Below are 24189 nucleotides of genomic sequence, written 5' to 3' on the forward strand. Positions count from 1 at the left end.
AATAATATTAAATAATAAAATAAAATATATAATTTATATATGTTGTTTAATTATCAATATTAATTTTATTATTTTATTTTTTAATTTTAAAATTTTAGTAGAGATGGGGTCTCTCTATGTTGCCCAGGCTTCTCTTAAATTCCTGGGCTCAAGCAATCTACCCACCTCAGCCTCCCAAAGTACTGGGATTACAGGCGGGACTTGTTTCATTCCAGACCACCATAAAAGTCTGTCTGCTCGTGAAGAGCCACATGACAGGCAACACTCAACCACAGACCTCACGGTCTCACGCCTCTCCCCACCCACATGCAGTCCCCAGTGCAGCCTGGAACTAGGGAAAAGACAAACGTTTGTTTTGCAACACATTTTGAGCATCCTTGTCATCCTTAAAGTAAAGCACTCACGTGCAGGGCATGGCTAAAACATAGCTCTAGAATTGAATGGCAGAAGGTTTGATCTCCTCCTGAAGCAACCGAGGCTCAAATATGCATGGATTCATCCTGGAATCTAGGTCTCGAGTGGCAGGACACAATACCCTGAATCAACATGGCTCAGAGGGTGAACCTAGAGCCCGGTGAAAGCCCCCCCGCAAAGGCGAGACCTTCAAGGGGTCCATGATGACAGTGGGCACGAAGTTGAGGAAGATGTGGTTGCAGTCGGTGCGTACGCTGGTGTTGTTGAACGCCACCTCCAGCTCGTCCATGGCCTCCAGGAGCAGCCGCTCACCCTCGTTCTGCAGGTACTCAAAGGAGGCTTCCTGCCAAAGGGCGGGAGGGGCAGCAGCTCAGGCCAGGGGTGCAGGTCCACTCCCAACTGGCAGGAAATTCAGCCCCAAAGAGGCAGAGGCAGGAGGAAAACATTCCCCTCCTCCAAAAAGTGTGCCAGGCAAGAACAGCAGAGCCCTGCCTCTCAGAGGTGAAGGGACTGCAAAGCTGTTGAGTGTATTGACATGTGTCCTATTTTCTGCATTCTGACGCTTTGACACCTGGGGCCTTGCTGACCCTGGATCACACCTGGAGACACAAACCACCTGCCCTAATTACCCAGGGCCAGATCCCTGAGAACTAGAGACAGCTTCTACACCCCAGGGTCTGCTGAGATGATTCACAGCCAATCCTAAACCTGTTTACTCAGCCTCACCCTTTTCTTCTCCAGGAAACCACAATCAAGGCTCTCACCCATGTCTTCCATGTCTTCCCTTCCGTCCCTCTGCTGCCTGACCAACCCCAGAGCCTCCCCATGTGGCCCCGTGGCAGGGACAGCCCTTTCTTCTTGGGAACTGTGGGTAAGAAACTGTCTTTTTGATGGCAGTTTTCTCCTGATCTGTTGGCCTCACCACACCTCAACAATAATAAACCCTATTAAAACAGCTTGACCAGGCGCAGTGGCTCACACCTATAATCCCAGCACTTTGGGAGGCCGAGACGGGTGGATCAGTTGAGGTCAGGAGCTCAAGACCAGCCTGGTCAACACGGTGAAACCCCGTCTCTACTAAAAATACAAAAATTAGCTGGGCATGGTGGTAGGCGCCTGTAAACCCAGCTACTCGGGAGGCTGACACAGGAGAATCGCTTGAACCTGGGAGGCAGAGGTTGTAATGAGCTGAGATCGCGCCACTGCATCCAGCCTGGGTGACAAGAGCAAAACTCTGTCTCAAAATAAATAAATAAATAAATAAATAAATAAATAAATAAATAAATAAAACATCTAGTTGACTGAGGTAGCAAAAAACTGCAGTTAGCTTAATATCCATCAACAGGGCTGGGCGCAGTGGCTCACGCCTGTAATCCCAGCACTTTGGGAGGCCGAGGCGGGCAGATCATCTGAGGTCAGGAGTTTCAGACCAGCCTGACCAACATGGAGAAACCCTGTCTCTTCTAAAAATACAAAATTAGCCAGGCATTGTGGCATGCACCTGTAGTCCCAGCTACTCGGAAGGCTGAGGCGGGAGAATTGCTTAAACCCCGGGGCACGGAGGTTGCAGTGAGCCGAGATCGCGCCACTGCACTACGGCCTGGGCAACGAGAGCAAAACTCCGTCTCAAAAACAAAAACAAAAAAATATATATGTGTGTGTGTGTGTGTGTGTGTGTATGTGTGTGTGTGTGTGTATATATATCCATCAACAGGGGATTAGTAAAACAAAAACAAAAACAAAAAACAACAATTACACACGGTACATTCGTGCCAGGAAATAACATGGGGTGGACTATTCTTTATTAACAAGAAAGAGGTCCACAAGTAACTGACCAATTAAAGAATAACATATTCAAATGATCTGTCCACTCTGAGCTCTGATCTGCAACTTACGCCTACAACTCTAGGTTTTAGGGATGGGATTATGTCTAGAAACAGTCAACAATTGAGCTGGCCCCTCAGTGACAGAATTCTGGGTCCACGCACTAGGTTCTTAAAAACAGTTTTCAGTCTTATTTAAAATTTTCACAATACAATCAAGAATTACTTCTCTCTCTCTCTCTCTCTCTCTCTCTCTCTTTCTTTCTTTCTTTTTTGTGATATAGGATCTTGCTGTATCCCCCAGGCTGAAGTACAGTGGCTCCATCTTAGCTCACTACCACCTCCACCTCCCGGGTTCAAGCAATTCTCATGCCTCAGCCTCCCGAGTAGCTGGAATTACAGGTGTATGCCACCATGCCCAGGTAGTTTTTGTATTTTTGGTAGACACGGGGTTTCACCATGTTGGCCAGGCTGGTTTTGAACTGCTGACCTCAGGTGATCCACCCACCTCAGCCTCCCAAAGTACTGGGATTACAGGCATGGGCCACTGTGCCCGGCCATGAATTATTTTTCTAAATGCAAGAAACAATGGAAAATGATCACTCAGTTGGCAAATATAAGAAATTCCCTGCACAAACCAGTATTTTTCTATCCTGGAAATTTTCTTCTCATGCACAGAGATCCACATAATACAAAAAACAGATCCAAGTGCCACCAGCCTGGACGTGATCACAGGCCACTTTGCTGTCCGCCTCCTGCCCCGGACTGGAGCATCACAGGGGCAGGACCCTGGGTGTCTGGTGTACTCTGCATCCCCAGTGTGCAGCCCAGGCCCCAACACAGAGCAGGAGTGTAAGGAAGGGAGGGCTAGGTTCTGAGAGAGGAAGAAATGGTCTGAGACGTCTTGCCTTTGTAATCAGGTCTGAGTGCCTGATGATGGCGCGGATGAAGAACCTATGGTCCGTCACTTCCGCCCCTTCCTTCACCTTGGCAGCACCCAGGTAAAGGTGCATCTTGTGGTTGGCACAGGGCACGGCAGTCAGATCGAAGTTACGCATCCGGCTGAGCTCCAGTTGGAAGGCCAGGGCAGGCTCCAAGTGACGGTAAATGCGATCTTCTGCAAACTGTAGGCAGACCAGGGAGAGAAGACAGACACACATACACAGTTTGACATTGGAGCTGCGTGCCTGCTTGGTCCACGCCCTACTCTGCAGACCCCTGGTGTCCATGGGTTTGGCACTCAGGAATGCAGCATTCATGATGTCCCTTAATTGTAAGCTATGCCCAGGGCTCCAGATATTTGGGGTTTTGCTAAGATCTGAGGACAGCTACAGGCACTGCAAGCCTGGTGTGCTGGGTGCAGCGCTGGCTCCTGGGGGAGCCTAGCTAGTCCGTATCACCTGCCGGTGTGACCAGGCTGTTCTCCATCTGTCACAGCCTGTGGCATTTCTCATGAAGCCACTAACCCCTGGTTTCTTGGTGGAAATTGGTTCCCAAAAAGAAAGTAACTGACAGTACTGGAAACTAAACTGAAAAAAAAAAAAAAAATGAAGACTTTTAAGAAAAGGATGGGTCTTAGCTAGAAAAATAAAGCTTTGGATAAATTAAAATGCAAAATGCTGAATTTGGTGGGGTCTTGAATCAGTGCTGGGAATGAACCTACCTGTTCCACAACAGGGATTGGTGAACATTTTCTTAAATGGCCAAAGAGTAAATGTTTTAGGCTGATGAATCATACGGGCTCTGTCACAACTACTCAATTCTGCTACTGTTAGAGTGAAAGCCAGAGCAGACAATGTGGAATCAAATGGGTGTGACTGTGATCCAATAAAACTTTGTTTGTAAAAACAGGCAGCTGGTCTGCAAGAGAGTTTGCCAACCACTGTTCTAGAAGAGCATAAGAAAAAGAGTTTGGAAAAAATGTCTTACTGAGTACATCAGCAAGTACTGAAATTATTCAAGCAAGACAGAAACCTGTAGTGAGGCTGAAAGGGCAAGATTCTCAGGTCTGAGTGCCATGCAGGGAACAGAGGGCTCTCAGTGGAAATACAATCCCAGAGGAAGACTGCAGTCTACACAAAAGTTGCTACATTCTTGAATATGGGGATGCCTGAAGGACTGCAGATTATATTCATGAATACCAAAGATGCCAGGGAGCTGGGAGGCACAGTGGCATGTGCCTATAGTCCCAGCTACTTGGGAGGCTGAAGCAAGAGGATCACTTGAGCCTATAAGTTTGAGTCCAGCCTGGGCAACATAGTGAGACCCCATCTCTTTTTTTTTTTCTTTTCTTTTCTTTTTTTTTTTTTGAGACAGAGTCTCACTCTGTCACCCAGGCTGGAGTGCAATGGCATCATCTTGGCTCACTGAAACCTCTACTTCCCAGGTTCAAGCAATCCTCCCACCTCAGCCTCCCAAGTAGCTGGGACCACAGGCTTGCACCACAATGCCTGGTTGATTTTTTAATGTTTTTGTAGAGACAGGGTCTCACTATGTAACCCAGGCTGGTCTAGAACTCCTGAGCTCAAGCAAACCTCCTGCCTCAGCCTCCCAAAGTGCTAGGATTATGGGCATGAGCCACCGCGCCCGGGCCCCATCCCATCACTTAAAAAATTAAAAAAGATGGCAGAGAAGAGAAAACATCATTACTTTTGGCCATACCTCATCTCTTGCTCTGAATGTGAAAAACTTGGGAAATTCTTTCTGCAAAAAGAAATCCACACACAAGACAATTAAATCAAGCAAGATGCACTGAAATATTTACATACTTATTTAGTGATTGTAAATGATTACATTCACTACTAGAATGAATCATTTGGAAATCCTTCTGTTTTCTAATGATTGATCTCTTTCACCCAAATCTACAAAATAAATATCAAATAAATGGCACACACCAAGCCTTGGAGAATGGAAAAGACTCACGGAGATGAACTGTGAACTAACCTCTTGGGCAATCAGGAATGTGATTCGTCGGAGTCCATAATCCACAAGGATATTTTTCTGCATTAAAAACCAAAGACACAATGGAATATTATTTGGTCATAAAAAGAACTGAAGTATTGCTGCATGTTACCACACAGATGAACTGGTAAACATTATGCTAAGTGGAAGATGTCAATCATAAGAGACCTCCTGTGGTCTGATTCCATTTATATGAAATGTCCAGAAGAGGCAAATCTATAGAGACAGAAAGTAGATTAGTGGTTGCCTAGGGCTGTGGTGGGGAGAGGGTTTTGGGTCGGGGACAGAGGGGAGTGACTGCTAACAGGTACAGGGTTTTTCTATGGAGTGATGAGAATGTCCTAAAATTGATTCTGGTGATGGTTGTGCAACCTGGTGAATATACTAAAAATATACTAAATTGTACACTTTTTTTCTTATTTCTTCTTAAAAAAACAAAAACAAAAACGGGATACATGTGCAGAATGTGCAGGCTTGTTACACAGGTATCTATGTGCCATGGTGGTTTGCTGTACCTACTGACCTGTCCTCTAAGTTCCCTCCCCTCGCCCCCCACCCCCGACAGGCCCCGGTGTGTGTTGTTCCCCTTCCTGTGCCCATGTGTTCTCAGTGTTCAGCTCCCACTTATAAGTGAGAATATTTAGTATTTGGTTTTCTGTTCCTGTGCTAGTTTGCTGAGGATGATGGCTTCCAGCTTCATCCATGTCCCTGCAAAGGACATGATCTCATTCCTTTTTATGGCTGAACATTGCCAATTCACTTTAAATGGGTGAATTGTGTAGTATGTCAATGATGTCTCAATAAAGCTGTTATTTAAAAGATAATTTAAAAATATTACATTGTACATTGTAAATATATATAATTTTTTTTGAGACAGGGTCTCGCTCTGTCCCCCAGGCTGGAATACAACGGCACCACAGGCTTATAGAGCAACCTGCTGTTATTGGCACACTTGGTCATCAATCTAAGTAGCCATTTTAAAACTGCCATTTTCTGGATTATTCCAACAAAAACATTCCCAGAAAATCTCCCAACTATTTATTGGGTGTGCCCTCTGTACCTGGGACTGGCTAAGTCATGAATATACCTTGTCATCGAATCACTGCAACACCATGAGTGAGATAAATGCTCCCCCCACGTTCAGCCACATCTGCCCAAGGTCGCCAGCTACGAGGCGAGCAGAGCTAGAGTGGGAAGCCAGGTCTGTGGCTCTGAAGTGCTCAGCAGGCCTGCCTCCCCAAGGGCTGCCTCAACGAGCCTAGCCCCTCCTCCTTCTCCAAGAACCCCCACCAAAACCAGAGCCTTGCCCAGAGTACCTTGGACTGCACGAACGTCCGTAAAATCGGCACCAGTTCCTCATCCTCCAGGTGGTCTGCACACTGGATGGACACGTTCAGAATGTGGATGGGGTCTTCTCTGAGGCTCTGAGAGGGAGAAGCAAGGGGTAGGGCTGGAAAGCCTGGGGGCCATGGCCCACCCGCTCCCTAGGTTGCTCCCCGGGCTTAGACGCTTACCTTGCAGTCATCCTCGGAGTACAGGGAGGTGCGGGCCTCGCTGAAGAGGGGGGTGTCTTTGGGCACATTGGCGAAGCAAGAGATGACTTCATCAAAATTTCTGGGGGTGAGGGTAGAGAGGGAGGGCTGAGGGGCTGCTGACCCATGGGGATGAGGTCAAGCTTCCAAGTCAGGCAGCAGGAAGTGCCAGCCCCTCCCAGTTTCCCAGCCAACACCCTTTGATCTTATCCAGCTCTCCAGAGCTCAGGAGGTTTCCGTCTACTTTGTCCAAAGCACCCGTGAGGGGGTCCTTCCCAAAAGGGAAGAATGAACCTAAGTGATCTGTGATCAGGAATACAGGGAAGGATTCCAACGCTTTCGGGCATCAGCTGGGCTTGGATCAACTCTTGGCTCCCATTTTTACTGGCTGGGAGATCCTAGAAACCTCACCTCACCCCTGAGTCCAGGAAAGGTAATAAGAGTAATCCCTAGGACTCATGAGGCTGTTGTGAAAATTCCACAAGATACTGCAAGCACAAAGCAGAACACACAGTGAAAGGCTGAAAACAGACCACTACAGTAACCATCGAGAGCTAACATTTAGTCACTATTTTATCTGCATACCAATTACACTTTAAATATGTTATTTCACATATTCTCTCATTTAATTCTCATGGCGCCCCTATGAAGTGGGTCCTTTATTGTTCCCATTTTACAGACGAGAAAGCGAAGGTATGGGGAGGTTAAATATTTTGCTCAGTCTCTCAGTTAGAAAGCACACAGCCAGAATTCAAACCAGGCAAGCTGACATGCAGGCTCACACTCTTGGCTACGATGCTATTATTATTCTGTTGTTATTGACCTGCTGTGCCATGTGTCTGGATCTCTCCCACCCCATTTGTCCAGTGAATGGTTGGGGGGATTCAAGGGAAGCCTGCCCAGCCCCCATGCTCAGGGTGTTTGGCAGACCGGGCCACGCTGGGTACCTGGTGAAGTCCTCGAATCTTCTGAAGGCTACCATGGCCCCCATGCGCTGGCACAGTGGGGAGAAGCCGCTGTCCATGAAGAGCTCTGTGCTGTGCCTCAGTAGATCAGGGTTGGTGATGCTGATGGGCACGGTCATCCTGTAGGGTGATGGCAAGTGGGGGATGAGGCAGCTACTTGCAGACCCAACTCTACGAGCTGTTCCTGCTCCTGAAGCTTCAGTGAGCTGGACCAGATTTAGAGCTCTTCCAAAGGGGGGCTTAAAATGGGCAGGGGATAAGACAATGGCTGGGGCCGGGGCCTGAGGAGGGTCTCATCTGATCCCTCAGGACCTGGTGAAGAGTAAGAGCTCAACAAATGTAGGAATCAATGATTCATGCATGAGAGTCCAGTCCCAACACAATCCCAAGGGGAGCCCGAAGTGCTGAACTTGACCACAGAGAAGAAATACTCCCAGCATCAATTTCTCCTGGAGAAATCCACCAGCCCCAGGCAGCCGGTGAGGGAGTCAGGCTTGTTCCTGACAGACACTCCAGTCCTCTGCTCCCTCTAATCCCTCCCCCTCCATCAAACTTGTCCTTGAGACAAAGTCAGCAGCCTTCTGGAGTTTAGACGATGATGCTCCCAGAACTGGCTGCTCACCAGCAGCGAATCTCAATGGGCCACCTGAGGTTGTTAGAATTGGGCCTTGGAATCAGGTACTGGAGGGGTAATCATATGGTGTGCAGGAAGTCAACACAGCAGGCCCCACACTGCTCTTCTGAGAAAGGAGACTTGCTTGCCCTTGGCTGGCATCTGGGAACTTGGACTTCGGGAAGGTTCCTATCATTCCCTGAAGGTGACAAGGGTGGCTCACTGTGCCTCACCCGTTTGCACAAACAGTGTGGTTTATGCTGAACACCTGTTTTCTTCTGCAAGCCTGAGATTTTGATGCAGGGCAGAGGGTGGTGTGACCAGCCACCAATCCCTGGTGCAGAGCTGGAAGACAACCCTTCACTTGTGTTGTCACAACTCCTTGCTGGGGGAATGAAGTGCGCCCTGCGTGAGTCCACTGGGAGAGGACCCTGGCAGCGCACCTGCTTTCCTCTGGACTTCGCCCTGATGCCTTCTGCCTTGGCTAACTGCTTGGTATCCTTGCCCCCTAATGAGTCAGAGCTATGAGCATGACTACGTCCTGAGACCTGTGAGTTCTCCTAGGCGATGATCGAACCTGGGGGTGCTTTTGGGGACCCTGACACAGGTATGTGCATTCCTGTTGTGTGCTCTGAAATCATGATCATGGCCCCTCTGCTCCCCGACAGCTCAATCCAGGGGTCACAAACTTGCAGTGGCAGTGTGGCTGAATGCCGCTCACAGAATGACTTTGGGCCATGCGGCATTTTAATAACATACATGAATTAACATGCATTCATGTATTCATTTAACATGAACCACCTGTCCCCACTGAAAAATGGAAGGACTTCAGGTCAAAAAAAAAAAAAAATAGATTTCCTGCTTCTGCTGGAAAAAAACAATGAGAAGTCTGGCTGTGATGGTCAGTTTCCTGCAGGGCAACAGTGGGCAGAGCTAGGACAGCAGCCCCATAGCAGGGGGATGTAGCCAGTTCCCACCCAGCGCAGAGGTCCAGGCTGCAGCTGGCACAAAGCCCTGCCAACCTCTCACCTGACCTTCCCTTGGGTCTTGGTGACCTAAAGCACCATGTGCCTGGCCCTACACACACAGGTGTTGAGGGCCAAGCTGGGCTGTCTTGGGGGTAGACTTTATTCCTCATGGCTCTTTACGGAGGCATCAAAGGGCTGGGTGGTGGGGGCACCCACAGGCAAGGTCTCTTCACAGGCCCAAAATACATTTCTGGCACTGACAGCAATTGTGAGAATCTTAGATGGCGAGAAGTCCCCCAGGGTCCTCAATGTCTCTCTGGGTCAAAAAACGACCCTGTGCCCATACTGAAAATCACAACCAATAACCTGGATATACATGCAGATCACAAGGCATGACCCACAGCCCTCAGAAGAACCGCCCTTCCCTTCCTAACAGGGCTGAATTGCTGAGACAATAAGATCAAAAGAGAAGGCCAGGCACAGGGACTCGCGCCTATAATCCCAGCACTTTGGGAGGCTGAGGCAGGAGGATCACTTGAACCCAGGAGTTCAAGACCAACCCGGGCCATATAGTGAGACCCCCATCTATGCAAAAAAAATATTTTTAAAGAATTATCCAGGTGTGGTGGCGCAAGTCTGTAGTCCCAGCTACACAGGGAGCTGAGGTGGGAGGATCACTTGAGCCCAGGAGTTCAAGGCTGCAGTGAGCTATGATCATGCCACTGCTCTCCAGCCTGTTTAGACTCTGTCTCTAAACAAGCAAACAAAAAAATCAAAAGAGAAAAGAATTCCTTCTCAGTAGTAGACAGCTACAAAATATCTTATACCACCACTGCTCCCCAAATCCCCAGAACGACCCTAGGCGCAATCAGCCTGTCCCCTCTCTCTCAATGGGGTAAAATGTCACAATCCTATTTTGGAAATAAGAAGGGTAAAAACAAATAACTAGGAAAGGCAGTGCTTCCTGGGGAAGCCCCCTTGTCTTCATCCAAAACATGGCAGCATCTTTCTTCTTAAAACCAGCAGGAAAAGAAAGTTAGTTTAAAAAATCCCAAGAGGCCAGAAAAATCCCTGCTTCACCAAAGCATGAACCCTATTGCCTGTACAGATCTGATCCACCGAACTCCCAAATCACAATGACATCACTGCAGCTATAGGCAAGGCCTTGAGCACCCCCATAAGAACCAAAACCAGAGGGGCAAGGGAGCGTGAGAGAGAACGCTTTGAATCCCAGGGAGACATAATTACTTCAAGAGAAGGTATCGCACTCTGCCTGACCTAAATGGTATTAATACTTTGGGTCCTGAAACAAGATGGATTGAAAAAAAGACTGTGAGTGAGGAACTCAGACACATCAGCTATTCTTAGGTGAGCCAGGCATGGTGGTGCCTGTAATCCTATCACTTTGGGAGGCCGAGGTGCACAGATCATTTGAGGTCAGGAGTTCCAGACCAACCTGGTCAACAAGGTGAAACCCCATCTCTACTAAAAATACAAAAAAAAGTATTGGGGCTTGGTGGTGCATGTCTGTGGTCCCAGCTACTTGGGAGGCTGAGACAGGAGAATCGCTTGAACCCAGCAGGCGGAGGCTGCAGTGAACTGAGATTGCGCCATTGCACTCCAGCCTGGGTGACAGAGTGAGACTCCATCTCAAAAAAATTAAAAAAAAAGATATTCTCAGGTGAGAACACTGAGGGGATCTACTGAACTACAGCTCTTGGACAGCAGACTACAGTGGACACAGACAGGACAGTGTGGGTGCCTCCGCACCTGGCTCAGAGGGCTGCTGAAGGCTGTGGAAAGGAATTGGAGGTGAGAGTGTGGCCTGGGCTCAAATTCCCACTCCACATGTACGAGCAGCTCAGCCTAGGTTAGGTGACGGCCCTGGGCCCCCATCTGTAAAACGAGGACGAGAACACATTTTTGGCCGACAGAGGATAAGAACTGAATAAAATAAGAGTGTGGGCTAGGTGCCATGGCTCACGCCTATAATCCTAGCATTTTGGGAGGCCGAGGCAGGTGGATCACCTGAGGTCAGGCGTTCAAGACCAGCCTGGCTAACATGATGAAACCCCATCCCTACTAAAAATATAAAAATTAGCCAAGCATGGTGGTGCGTGCCTGTAGTCCCAATTACTCGGGAGGCTGAGGCACGAGAATTGCTTGAATCTGGGAGCTGAGATTGTGCCACTGCACTCCAGCTTGGGCAACAGTGCGAGATGCCATCTCAAAAAAAAAAAAAAAAGAAAAAAAAAGTGTGGGAGCACTGAGCAGGCCAATGGCATGCCACTAGATGGCAATAACAGAGTTAGTCATGGTCATCCCCGGGATCACTCACAGTCAACAACTTTCTTTGTGCCAGGCACTGTCTAAAATGCTACCTGTGCCTTATCTCATGACTCTTCCCAATGGCTTGGGTGGCAGTGTCCACTAGAACTTTCTACCATGACAGAATGTTCTAGAACTCCACTATCACATAATAAGGCAGTCATGAGCCACACAGTATGACTGAGAAGCTGAATTCTTTTTTTTTTTTTTTGAGATCGAGTCTCGCTCTGTCACCCAGGCTGGAGTGCAGTGGCACAATCTCGGCTCACTGCAACCTCTGCTTCCCAGGTTCAAGCGATTCTTGTCCCTCAGCCTCCTGAGTAACCTGGGATTACAGGGGTGTGCCACCACGCCTGGCTAATTTTTATATTTTTAGTAGAAATGGGGTTTCACCGAGGTGGCCAGGCCGGTGTCGAACTCCTGGCCTCAAGTTCCTGATCTGCCCCCTTCGGCCCTCTGAAGTGCTAGGATTACAGGTGTGGGCTACTATGGCTGGCTCATTTGCCTTCTTTGTTTTTTCTCTTTTTTTTTTTTGAGGTGGACTCTTGCTCTGTCACCCAGGCTGGAGTGCAGTGGTACAATCTCAGCTCACTGCAACCTCCGCCTCCCGGGTTCAAGCAGTTCTCCCTCAGCCTCCCGAGTAGCTGGGATTACTGGTGCACGCCACCATGCCAGGCTAATTTTGTATTTTTTTTTCAGCAGAGATGGGGTTTCACCATGTTGGCCAGGCTGGTCTCGAACTACTGACCTTGTGATCCACCCACCTCGGCCTCCCAAAGTGCTGGGATTATAGGTGTGAGTCACTGTGCCTGGTCTCTTTTTTTTCTTGATAAATCTAGCCAGAAGTTTATCAGTTTCATTAATTTTTGTTTTCCAACAATTACCTTTGGGTTCTTAAAAATTTTCTATATTAGTTTTGTAATTTCCTAATTTCTTGATTTCCATTCTTTATTATTTTCTTTCTTCTACTTGCTTTGGTTNTGCAGTGGTACAATCTCAGCTCACTGCAACCTCCGCCTCCCGGGTTCAAGCAGTTCTCCCTCAGCCTCCCGAGTAGCTGGGATTACTGGTGCACGCCACCATGCCAGGCTAATTTTGTATTTTTTTTTCAGCAGAGATGGGGTTTCACCATGTTGGCCAGGCTGGTCTCGAACTACTGACCTTGTGATCCACCCACCTCGGCCTCCCAAAGTGCTGGGATTATAGGTGTGAGTCACTGTGCCTGGTCTCTTTTTTTTTTTTTTTTTTTTTGAGACACAGTCTTGCTTCTTCACCCGAGGTGGAGTGCAGTGGGGAAATCTCAGCTCACTGACTCACTCCACCTCTCGGTTCAAGTGATCCTCCTGCCTCAGCCTCCCCAGTAGCTGGGATTACAGGCATGTGCCACCACACCCGGCTAATTTTTGTATTTTTAGTAGAGACGGGGTTTCACTATGTTGGCCAGGTTGGTCTGGAACTCCTGACCTCAAGTGATCTGCCCACCTCGGCCTCCCAAAGTGCTGGGATTACAGGCATGAGCCACCGTGCCCAGCCCATGTGCATTCATTTTAATGTAAATAGGCACACATGGCTACTGTACTGAACAGTGCAGGTGTAGGAGGTGGGCTCTGCATTATCACCATGTTAGGGGGAGAAAAATGGCACTGCAGGGAGCGCCCAGACGGGAAGCGCTTATTGCTGATGTCTCCCCAGCAGCATGTCCAAACACACTTGCCAGGTGGTTCCAGAGACAGGACGACAGAGGTTGGGGAGAACAGAAACACAGGCCATCCCTGGGTGCGTCTCATTCCATACCGGTTTGGGTGGGAGGAGGGCAGCATGAACTGGAATTCTACCACGCAGGTGCCGTCCGGGAGCTGCCGGTGCTGCAGGCTGTTTAACTCATAGGCGATGTAGCCCCTCCGCACGTAAACCTGACAAGGCAGAAGCACACGGGCGTTCTCTCAGGGGGCACTGCGGAGTGTCCTCAAAAGCTGAGGGCACTCACAGGGAAGGGGTACCAGAAATGACCTCTAAAAGGTCTATCTCTCGCAGGCCGGGTGCAGTGGCGCAGTGGCTCACGTCTGCAAAAATTAGCTGGGCATGGTGGAAAAACAAAACAAATAAACAAAAAACCCCAAAAGCATCCTAGAAAAATCTCTAATTGACACAAATAGTATTTAGCACTTTAAAAAGTAACTATAAGCCAAGCATGGTGGCATGCACCTGTAGTCCCAGCTACTGGGGAGGCTGAGGCAGGAGGATTGCTTGAGCCTAGAAGTTCAACTCCAGCCTGGGCAACATGGCAAGACCTATCTCTAACAAAACAAAAACTGTTTTTAAAGTAACTACAGAAGAGGTGTATTAGGTCTCACTGTTAGAAACAAAGAGTGAGGCCTGAGAAAGATTCTTCCAGAGGTGAAACCCATAGAGGGATAAAAGCTGCAGGCCCAGGAGACCCTGTGGCTGTAACATGCTAACAAGCCCAAGATGGTCTCCATGAAGACCCAGTAAACCTTCTCACCGTGTGACTCACAGGCTCCCAAGGATGCAGAAGAGAAAGTGGGGGCAACAGGGGACTGAGACTGAGCTCAGAAGATAAAGAATATTGGAAAAACTACTGCCAGCAAAGCAGTCCCAGGTAAGAGGACCATGTTAAAAACACAAGACATCACCTCATATTTTCTTAAAAGGATTCTAAAAGGGCAAATTTATTGGGAGGCTGAGGCAGGCAGATCACTTGAGGTCAGGAGTTCCAGACCTGCCTGGCCAACATGGTAAAACCCTGTCTCTACTAACAATACAAAAATTAGCCAGGTGTGGTGGTGCGCCCCTGTAGGCCGAGCTACTGGGGAGGCTGAGGAAGGAGAATCACTTGAAACCAGGAGGCAGAGGCTGCAGTGAGCTGAGATAGTGCCACTGTACTCCACCCTAGGCACCAGAGCGAGTCTCAAAATAATAATAATAATAAAAGAGCTGATTTAAAACTCTGATTTCCTGGAACCAACACAACACCTCTTGGTTCCTGAATTCAAGAAGACCTGAATTGTTGCTCCCAAGAGTAAGACCACCTGGGATCACCTGGCTCTAATCTGGGTTTTGCTACCATCCACGCCCTTCTACCTCATCACCTGGGGGGCAGGGGGGTTCACCTTAAGTTGTCACCTGGGTTCCTCTAGCTCTGGCAGTTCCAAGCAGAAAGTCTTTCAAAGGTATTTAATGCATGTGAGTCAGAAAGTTTAGATGAGGTGCCTCAGACTTGGCTTTCAGGGATTAGTATTTAATGTGCCCTGCCTGGAAGAGGCTGGAATGACACATGAGACAGCAGTGGTGACTAGCATGGAATCTGGAATGAGACAGACCCAATAATGCAAAACCTGGTTCTGCCACTTTCTAGCTGTGTGACGTTGCATAAGTCGCTTCACCTCTCTGAGCCTCAGTTCCTTCCTCTGTAAGATGGGACTAATAACATACCTACCTTGTATAGAAAAGGATAGGATCACATTCACAAGGCGTGTGGCCTAGGGTCAGGTGCATGGTGGTGGAAGTGAACAGTAGAACTGGCACGGTCAGTGCTGTTCTCCAGGCCTCTCCTGCTTACCTCCAAGGACGCCATGCACACAACTTTGTTAGCGTGATAGAAGAAAGCAGGCAGTACGTCGAAGATGGTTGTTTCTGAAATTATTAACTTCTATGGGAAATGAAAAGGCGAAACAAGGAAAAGTAAATGTAAACAAGTTTCAGGTTTTTCTTTGTTTTTGTTTATTTGAGATAAACTGGAGTGCAGTGGTGTGATCATAGCTTACTGCAGCCTCAAACTCCCAGCCTGAAGCGATCCTCCCACCTCAACCTCTTGAGTAGATGGGACTACAGCGTGCGCCAACATGCCTGGCTCTTTGTTTGTTTGCTTGTTTGTTTGTATTTTTTATAGAGACAGGGTCTCACTATGTTGCCCAGGCTGGCCTCAAATTCCTGGACTCAAGTGATCCTCCAGTCTTGGTCTCCCGAGTGCTGGGATTACAGGCATGAGCCACCGCGCCCAGCCAGTGAGTAAGTTTTTTAATCACCAGTCCGATGAGTGGGGGTGGTGGGAGCAGGGAGAAGTCATGCTTCGACCACTAAAAGCAATCAGTGCCCTGCAGTGCACTGGGCTCCTCCCCTATTTAATCACGGGAGATTAAATCACGTGAGAGCTGAAGAACTCTGGGATGATGGCACCTGGGACAGGTCTCCCAGCAGGCACTGAGGGGGTACCTGAGAGCATGTAAATGAGCCAGAGTCCAGGAAGAGGGAAGATGAGGCCATGACTCAGCCATGGGAAGGCTCACAGCTTCCACATATGCTCCATTACAGCTGAGGTTTGTAAACTGCACCAGGTGAGCCCCTGCTGCTGTCACACTGTCCTTCCGGCAGGACTGGGCTCCATGCCCACCTCTCCTAGAATCTCCCCAGGTGCTCCCTCGGGCAGCCCTGGCCACATTGGGCTAAACTGCCTGCATCTGTGACTATGCCCTGCACCCCACTGAGCACCTGAAGGGGCAAGAGGAGCCGTTTCCCCAGAGGCCCCCACCTGGGCCACAGTGTGTGCTCTGTAGAAGGTGAAAGGAAGGAGACGGGCTCACCTTGAGGTTCTCGGGGCAGAACTGATGGCCGTACATGTCAATGGCAGACAGGAAAATGGACTCCACCTGGTTGTGCCGCAGCTCATAGGAGGGGAGGTGGGAGGCAATCAGGATCTGCAGGGGGAGGGACGGGGTGGGGTGCTGGTGTAAGCCAACCTCCCAGGGCAGAAGGCAGAGACTTGGACACGGGCCGGCAGCATGGTGGGACCGTGCATGGTGAGGGCTGAGCATGGTAGGGGCCGCACAGGAGGGTGGGGGGAAGCGCACATCATGGGGACCGCACCCCAAAACCCTACCTGCCGGGCTCTGAGGGCCACTTTGCAGTGCTCGCTTTTGCTCAGCTGAGTGAGCTCATTAAGGATGGAGGTCAGCTCGTCTGATAGGGAAGGGTCTGGGCCACACAGCTCATCCTTAAGGGACAAAAAAAGAAGCCAAATGGCTTTTCTCCAGCCCAGGGAAACATGCAGCACTCATCTCGGTTGGGGAAGCGCCCGCCCCAAAAGCCAGGCAGCTGCTCCGTTCTCCAAACAGGCCCGGCACAGCCTGATATCCAAACTCTCACCACTTTCTCCTGTCATTCATTCATTCATTCATTCACTCACTCACTCACTCACTCACTCACTCACTCACTCACTCACTCGGCCACCCATTCATCCACCCCAAAACATGCCCTAAATGCCTGGTAAGAACAAACAAATACAACTAAACCCCTGCCTACATTACTATTAATAGCCAGTGATAAGGCCAGGTGTGATGACTCACACCTGTAATCCCAGCACTTTGGGTGGCTGAGGCAGGAGGATCACTTGAGCTCAGGAGTTTGAGACCAGCTTGGGCAACAGGGCAAAACCTCATCTCTATAAAAATATATATATATAAAAATTAGCCAGGCATGGTGGCACGTGCCTGTAGTCCCATCTACTCGGCATCCCTTGGGAGGTGGAGGCTGCAGTAAGCTGAGATTGCACCACTGCACTCCAGCCAGACTCTGTCTCCAAAAAAAAAAGTCAGTGATTATCAGGTGCATACTGTGTGCCAGGTGGCTAGTAAACAGCTAGACCCTTTATATACAACTCCCCAAATTCTCCCACCCCCATGAGGAGTTACTTATTTTGATTCCCATTTTACAGATAGGAACACTGAGGCTCAAAGAGGCAATATGCCTCACCCCAAAGCCACCAAACGTGTGCAAGACAGAGCGAGATTCGAACACAGGACTATTCTGCCCCCAAAGCCTCCCGCTGTTTCCCCTACACATTGCTGCCTGACTTAATGGGTTCACAGTTTCAGAGGAGAGGGACGTGGGGTTGAATCTTACAGGAGGGAGGAACAGTGTGTCTGTGTTGCATCCCTCCTCTCTGCTTCTGAAAGAAGAACCTTTCTGCTGGAGACCAGGGCTGGGTGCAGCCGGTGTTCGCATCTCCTCTTGTGCCCTAAGTGCATGCAGGGCCTGGGAATGGCTCAGCGCAGGCGCTCCCTAACCACCCACTGAAGACAGAGCAATGAATGCTAAATACTAGAGCTCCTGAGCAATATGCCCCCATTCCCTACCCCAGGCATCCACTAAGCCTGGTCTTCCAGAGGTCACCAGACGGTACAGCTATGGGACATTTTTTTCTACATGTGTTTCTGCATTTTCCTATTCTAATGAACCAATACTGATTTTATCATCAGAAACAATTTTAACATACTGATATTTCACACACAAACACACAGGAATGTCAATGCTGAAGAAATGTGGTAGGAAAGTATTCTAAATCTCCTCTCCCTTCTCTGATTTGCTTTCTATTACCAAATGGTGGTGGTATAACTCTCCACCAATCCCCTAGGCTTGTGGCTCCCAGGGCAGGACAGCACAGGTGCTGGCCAGCAGCTAGACTGGTGGTTTTCCAAGAGGTGAAAAACTCAAGAGTTGTTTGTGTGAACATTTTTTAAATTCACACACACACATCTAAGTGTGAATGTTAAAAAATCTGACCATTGCCTTCTACATACAAATAATAATAATAATAATAATAATATTTTTCTAGGCAGGGCACGGTGGCTCATGCCTATAATCCCTGCACTTTAGGAGGCCAAGGTGGGCAAATTACCTGAGGCCAGGAGTTCCAGACCAGCCTGACCAACATGGCGAAACCCTGTTTCCTACTAATACTACAAAAAATTAGTCAGTTGTGGTGGTGCATGCCTGTAGTCCCAGCTACTCCGGAGGCTGAGGCAGGAGAATCACTTGAACCCAGGAAGCAGAGGTTGCAGTGAGCTGAGATTGCGCCACTGCACTCCAACCTGGGTGACAGAGCAAGACTCCGTCTCAAAAAAAATAAAACAAAAAACAAACAAAAACCATTTTTTTCTTGTTAACTTAGCGAAGCAGTCTCATCTTGTATATTTTAGTCCACAGAATCATGTTTTGTTGCTTTGTGTCACTAACGAAGTCCCATGATCAGTGAATTGGTGTCAGAAACTAGGTCCCTTTAAAAGCCTCAAAAAAATTCATTTCAAAGTAATCATTCAATTCGCAAGTCTTTGTTCAAAACCTCTCAGGTACCAAATGCCATCAGGCGCAGAGAACTCACTATTTTCTAACAAATGGGACCAAGAAAGTCAGAAGAATAATGAATCTCACATTTATCTCCAGACTGTAATTGGTTCAACATTTGTAGCCTCTATCATCAAGGAGGTCCAGGCCAATGTCCCAATTCCCAAGAGCTGGGGGCTGCTCCACCCATCTTCCCTTGGCTGTCCTCTGGTGTACGTGACCTTTCAGGACTTCATGCCCAGAAGAGAGTCAATATGTGCACAGAGGAACGACCAGCATAATAACCCACAGACCCAAGCCCCAGCCTGTGAATGGCAAGCTGGCTGTAATAGATTACAGGCATATTGTGCTTGACAAACACTCCAACTCCAGGAAACTCCATCCAAATAATGTATTTTGCAAAGCATTATGTTATTTTAGCAATAGAACTCCCCACAAAGAGTGGATATCTCCTTGGGTATAAGTTCCCAGTCCTGGCTGCGCGTTGCAATCACTTGGGGAGTCCTCCCTCCCAATCAATTTTTACAAACTTCAAAACTGCAGAAGAATTGAAGATGAGTATGTTGAAAACCCCATAGTAATCACCTAGATTCACTAATTGTTAAACTTTTACCATATTATCATATTTGATTTTTCTCTAATAAGAACGTGCATGCGCATACACACACACACTCTTTTTCTGAAAGTCAGTTGCAGACACCACAATCCTTTATACTATTTTAGCACGTATCTCCCTCCCACCTACCTACAGAACCATTAAAACACCACAGAAACTGAACATTAAACCAATAATATTATCTAATATACAGTGCACATTTAAGTTTCCCACAGGGAAGCTTTCAAAAAGCATTAATGCCTGGGCCCCACCCCTAGAAACTCTGATTAAATTGACCAAGGGTGGGGCATGGGCAATTGTATTTTTTAGAAGTCTCCCCACCCCCTAGGTGATTCTAATGTACAACCAGGATTGAAAGCTGCTGCGTGAGATTTTTAAATGGTTCTTTACCAAGAACTCCAATATTTATTAACGCAATTTGGATAGGGGATAGGGTACTAACTGTCCTCTAAGATCATGGCCAAACTCTGCCCACTGACTGTTTTTGTAAATAAAGTTTTATTGGAACATAGCCACCCTCATTCATGTATCTATTGTCTCTAGTTGTTTTCAGGCTACAGTGGCAGAGCTCACAGAGCTGAGTAGTGGCTACAAGGGATGGGGGATGGACGTCCTCAAGCCTAAAATCTTTACTATCCGGGGCCCTTCACACACACACACAAAATTTGCCAGGCCCATTGTGGTGGCTCATGCCTGTAATCCCAGCACTTTGGGAGGCCAAGGCTTGTGGATCCCCTGAGGTCAGGAATTCGAGACCAGCCTGGGTAACATGGCAAAACCATGTCTCTACTACAAATACAAAAATCTGCTGGGCATGGTGGCACATGCCTGTAATCCCAGCTATTCCAGAGGCTGAGACAGGAGAATCACTTGAACCCTGGAGGCGGAGGGTGCAGTGATCAGAGATCGCACCACTGCACTCCAGCTTGGGCGACAGAGTGAGACTCTGTCTCAAAAAACAAACAAACAAACAAAGATAGATAGAAGACAGACAGATAGAACCCGGGAGGCGGAGGTTGCAGTGAGCCAAGATTATGCCATTGCACTCCAGCCTGGGCGACAGAGCAAGACTCCGTCTCAAAAAAAAAAAAAAATTGCCAAACCCCTTTCTACCATAAGCCAAGTCCAAGTCTCTCTTACTTTGCTGATCCTACATTTTCCAAGTCAGTTGCCAGGGACATATCAAAGAATAATATTTTTAGTCATAAAAGACTGCTGTTATTGGCCAGGCGCAATGGCTCATGCCTGTTATCCCAGCACTTTGGGAGGCCAAAGCAGGAAGATTGCTTGAGCCCAGGAGTTCAAGATCAGCCTGGGCAACATGGTGAGACCTCATCTCTACAAAACAAACAAATAAACAAACAAACAAACTAGCTGGGTGTGGTAGAGTGAGTCTGCAATCCCAGCTACCTGGGAGGCTGAGGTGGGAGGATGGCTTAAGGCCAGGGGATAGAGGCTACAGTGAGCCATGATGGTGCCACTGCACTCTAGCCTGGGCAACAGAGCGAGACCCTGTTTCAAAAGAAAAAATAGACAAAAAACAAAAGACTGCTATTATCAAGTGAAAAGAGAAACAAGAACAGAGACTCCATACCTCTTCTTCTTCACACACAGGACTCTGGAGTCAGACTATTGGTTCAAATCCTGGCTCTACATTTAGGAGCTGGATGCCCTTGGGCAAGTGGCTTAATTTCTCTGTGCTCTGCCAAAGAGCTGTGACAGCAGCACCCACTTTCTAGGACTGCTGTGAGAATTAAATGAGCAACTGTGTATTTGGAAAGCACTTCAAGAGTACCTGGCACAAAGTAGGTGCTTTGCATTAGTCATGATCTCCCCAGGGGCCAACAAACCCCACCCGTTGCCTGTTTTTGTATACAAAGTTGTGTTGTTGTTGTTGTTGTTGTTGTTGTTTTGAGACAGGATCTCATTCTGCCACCCAGGCTGGAGTGCAGTGCTGTGATCACAGCTTACTGCAGGCTTAACATCCCAGGCTCAAGTGATCCTCCTGCCTCAGGCCCCTGAGTAGCTGGGACGACAGGTGCAAACCATCACACCTGGCTAATTTTTGTACTTTTTGTGGAGATGGGGTCTCCCTGTGTTGCCCAGGCTGGTCTCAAACTCCTGGCCTCAAGTGATCCTCCTGTCTCAGCCTCCCAAAGTGCTGGGATTACAGAAGTGAGCCACAGTGCCCAACTTTAGTTTTTTTTCTAAGAAATGGAGTCTTAGAATGTTGCCTAGGCTGGACTTGAACTCCTAGGTTCAAGTGATCCTCCCGCCTCAGGCTCCCAAAGAAGTTTTATGGGAACACAGTCATGCCCATTCGCTTACATTGTACAAAGGCAGGGTTGAGTGGTCAAGACAGAAACCACGCCAACCTGCAAAGTCTAAAATATTTACTTTCTGGCTTACTTTTTCTTTTCTTTCCTTTTCTTTCCTTTTGTTTATTTTTTGAGACAGAATCTTGCCCTGTCGCCCAGGCTGGAGTGCAGTGCCACGATCTTGGCTCACTGCAACCTCCGCCTCCTGGGTTCAAGCGATTCTTCTGCCTCAGCCTCCCAAGTAGCTGGGATTACAGGTACGTGCCACCATGCCCAGCTAATTTTTGTATTTTTAGTAGAGACGAGGTTTCACTACATTGGCCAGGCTGGTCTCGAACTCCTGATCTCAAGTGATCTGCCCGCCTCAGCCTCCCAAAGTGCTGGGATTACAGGCATGAGCCACCGCAACCGGCCACTTTCTGCTCCTTGTTAGAAAACGTTTGCGGACTCCTGACCCACCCCGGGTTGGGTAATAGGCCCTCTTCCTGCTTACGATCAGCATGATCACCAGCTGGTTCTTCTTGGCCACCTGTGCGTGGGAGAAGATGCAGTCCAGCACCTGGGACATGTCTGGCTTGAACTGCTCCCTGAGGTTTATCACACACTTGTCGTAGTGGGCTAGGGGGAGACAAAACACCATGCAGAGGTAAAGTTCAGGCTCCTCAGCCCCCCACCATCCCACTGGTGTTGGCATCAGCATCTCTTGCCTTGCTGAAAATGGTGCTCGACATGCAAATATCTTCTCAGGAGATCCAACACCACTGTTTTCATATAGCCGCGGATCCCGCTGCGGTATCTGGGGAGAAGGGAAGGCTGCTCTTAATGCTCACACCCCTTCCTTGAGTACCTGAATATTTAATATTTTCTTTTTATGATTTTTAAAAAGAGAAAGGATTGGCCAGGCACGGTGGCTCACACCTGTGATCCCAGCACTTTGGGAGGCCGGAGGCAGGCAGATCACGAGGTCAGGAGATCGAGACCATCCTGGCCAACATGGTGAAACCCCGTCTCTACTAAAAATACAAAAACTAGCTGGGCGTGGAGGCATGCACCTGTAGTTCCAGCTACTCGGGAGGCTGAAGCAGGAGAATCACTTGAATCTGGAAGGAGGAGGTTGCAGTGAGCTCAGATGGCACCACTGCACTCCAACCTGTGTGACAGAGCAAGACTCTGTCTCAAAAAAAAAAAAAAGAAAAGAAAAGAAAAGAGAGAGAGAAAGGATTTTAGAAAGGACACGGAGATGGAAGGATCACTGGAGCCCAGGAGTTCAAGCCTGGGCAATATTGCCAAGACCCAATTTCTACAAAACAAAACAAAACATTAAGGCCAGGCATGGTGGCTCACGCTCATAATCCCAGCACTTTGGGAGGCCGAGGCAGGAGGATCATTTGAGCCCAGAAGTTCAAGAGCAGCCTAGGCAACAAGGTGAGACCTTGTCTTTACAAAAAAATCAAAAACATCAGCCGGGAGTGGTAGCGCATGACTGTGGTCCCAGCTACACAGGAGGCTGAGGCAAGAGGATCACTTGAGGCCAGGAGGTCAAGGCTGTTGTGAGCTATGATCGCACCACTGCACTGTCCAGCCTGGGCGACAGCTTGTCTCAAAATAAATTAAAAAAATTAATTAACTAGTTAATTTTAAAATAATTTTTTTTAAAGTATCTAGAGGCAGCCTCTAATCCTGAGGCCTTCAAAGGATATGGAGTTGGTTCATCTGCAGGCCAGAAAGAACACTGCCCTGCCCAAGGTCCCACATCAGACTGGAGGCAAAACTGGAGTAGATCCCAAGCCTGATACTTGGGAGGGCGCCTTTCTGGCCACAGAGATAAAACAAACAAACACACACATTAATAGATTTCGGATACTGAACAGGGGTAGCCAAGTTTAGCAAGCTTTAACCATTAAAACAAAATTTTTCAATCACTTACCCAATGTATAGAGACCGTTTTAAAAGACAAACTGGAAAACATTTACCAAAAGATCTCCATGTAAATTTTGCTTCTCTCTTTTTTTTTTTTTTTCTTGTTTTGAGACAGGTTCTTGCTCTGTCACCCAGGCTGGAGTGCAGTGGTGCAATCACAGCTCACTGTCATCTCTGCCTCCCGGGCTCAAGTAATCCTCCCACCTCAGCCTCTGGAGTAGCTGGGACCACAGGTGCCCACCACCATGCCCGGCTAATTGTTGTATATTTTGTAGACAGAGTTTCGCCATATTGCCCAGGCTGGTCTCGAACTTCTGAGCTCAAGCAATCCACCTGCCTTGGCCTCCCAAAGTGCTGGGATTATAGGTGTGAGCCATCGCACCTAGCCACTTCTCTTTTAAAACAAAGTTTTAACCTGGATGTTCCTCCAAAAATCTGAACGCAGGGGTCAAGTTTCTCAGGAGATGTGACACTGAGTTGTGGGGAAGTAGAAACTAGCTTAACTGTACCATCACCAAATAACAACAAAACAGATCAAGATGCTAAAAGACTCTCTGATCCAAATGTGATTTTAAAACACATGCTTATACA

At 48.1% G+C, this 24189-nt stretch overlaps 1 protein-coding gene across 3 annotated transcripts in view; it reads right to left on the reverse strand.

Moving 5' to 3' along the window:
• The window catches only part of ACACB (acetyl-CoA carboxylase beta), a 164481-nt gene that overhangs the window by 35208 nt on the left and 105084 nt on the right, over nucleotides 1–24189 (reverse strand). For all 3 annotated transcript variants that reach the window (XM_017879718.1, XM_017879719.1, XM_017879720.1), the window contains 13 exons: nucleotides 22386–22474; nucleotides 22172–22296; nucleotides 16502–16615; nucleotides 16206–16319; nucleotides 15185–15274; nucleotides 13399–13517; nucleotides 7678–7815; nucleotides 6713–6812; nucleotides 6515–6622; nucleotides 5181–5237; nucleotides 4899–4940; nucleotides 3146–3361; nucleotides 602–757 (listed from right to left, as the gene is read on the reverse strand). In XM_017879718.1, the coding sequence (XP_017735207.1) occupies nucleotides 602–757; nucleotides 3146–3361; nucleotides 4899–4940; nucleotides 5181–5237; nucleotides 6515–6622; nucleotides 6713–6812; nucleotides 7678–7815; nucleotides 13399–13517; nucleotides 15185–15274; nucleotides 16206–16319; nucleotides 16502–16615; nucleotides 22172–22296; nucleotides 22386–22474 (1468 nt within the window). The remainder of the gene's footprint in view (nucleotides 1–601; nucleotides 758–3145; nucleotides 3362–4898; nucleotides 4941–5180; nucleotides 5238–6514; nucleotides 6623–6712; nucleotides 6813–7677; nucleotides 7816–13398; nucleotides 13518–15184; nucleotides 15275–16205; nucleotides 16320–16501; nucleotides 16616–22171; nucleotides 22297–22385; nucleotides 22475–24189) is intronic.

The sequence above is a fragment of the Rhinopithecus bieti genome, unplaced genomic scaffold, assembly GCF_001698545.2.
Source record: "Rhinopithecus bieti isolate Rb0 unplaced genomic scaffold, ASM169854v2 scaffold_11933, whole genome shotgun sequence".
NCBI classification, from domain to species: domain Eukaryota; kingdom Metazoa; phylum Chordata; class Mammalia; order Primates; family Cercopithecidae; genus Rhinopithecus; species Rhinopithecus bieti.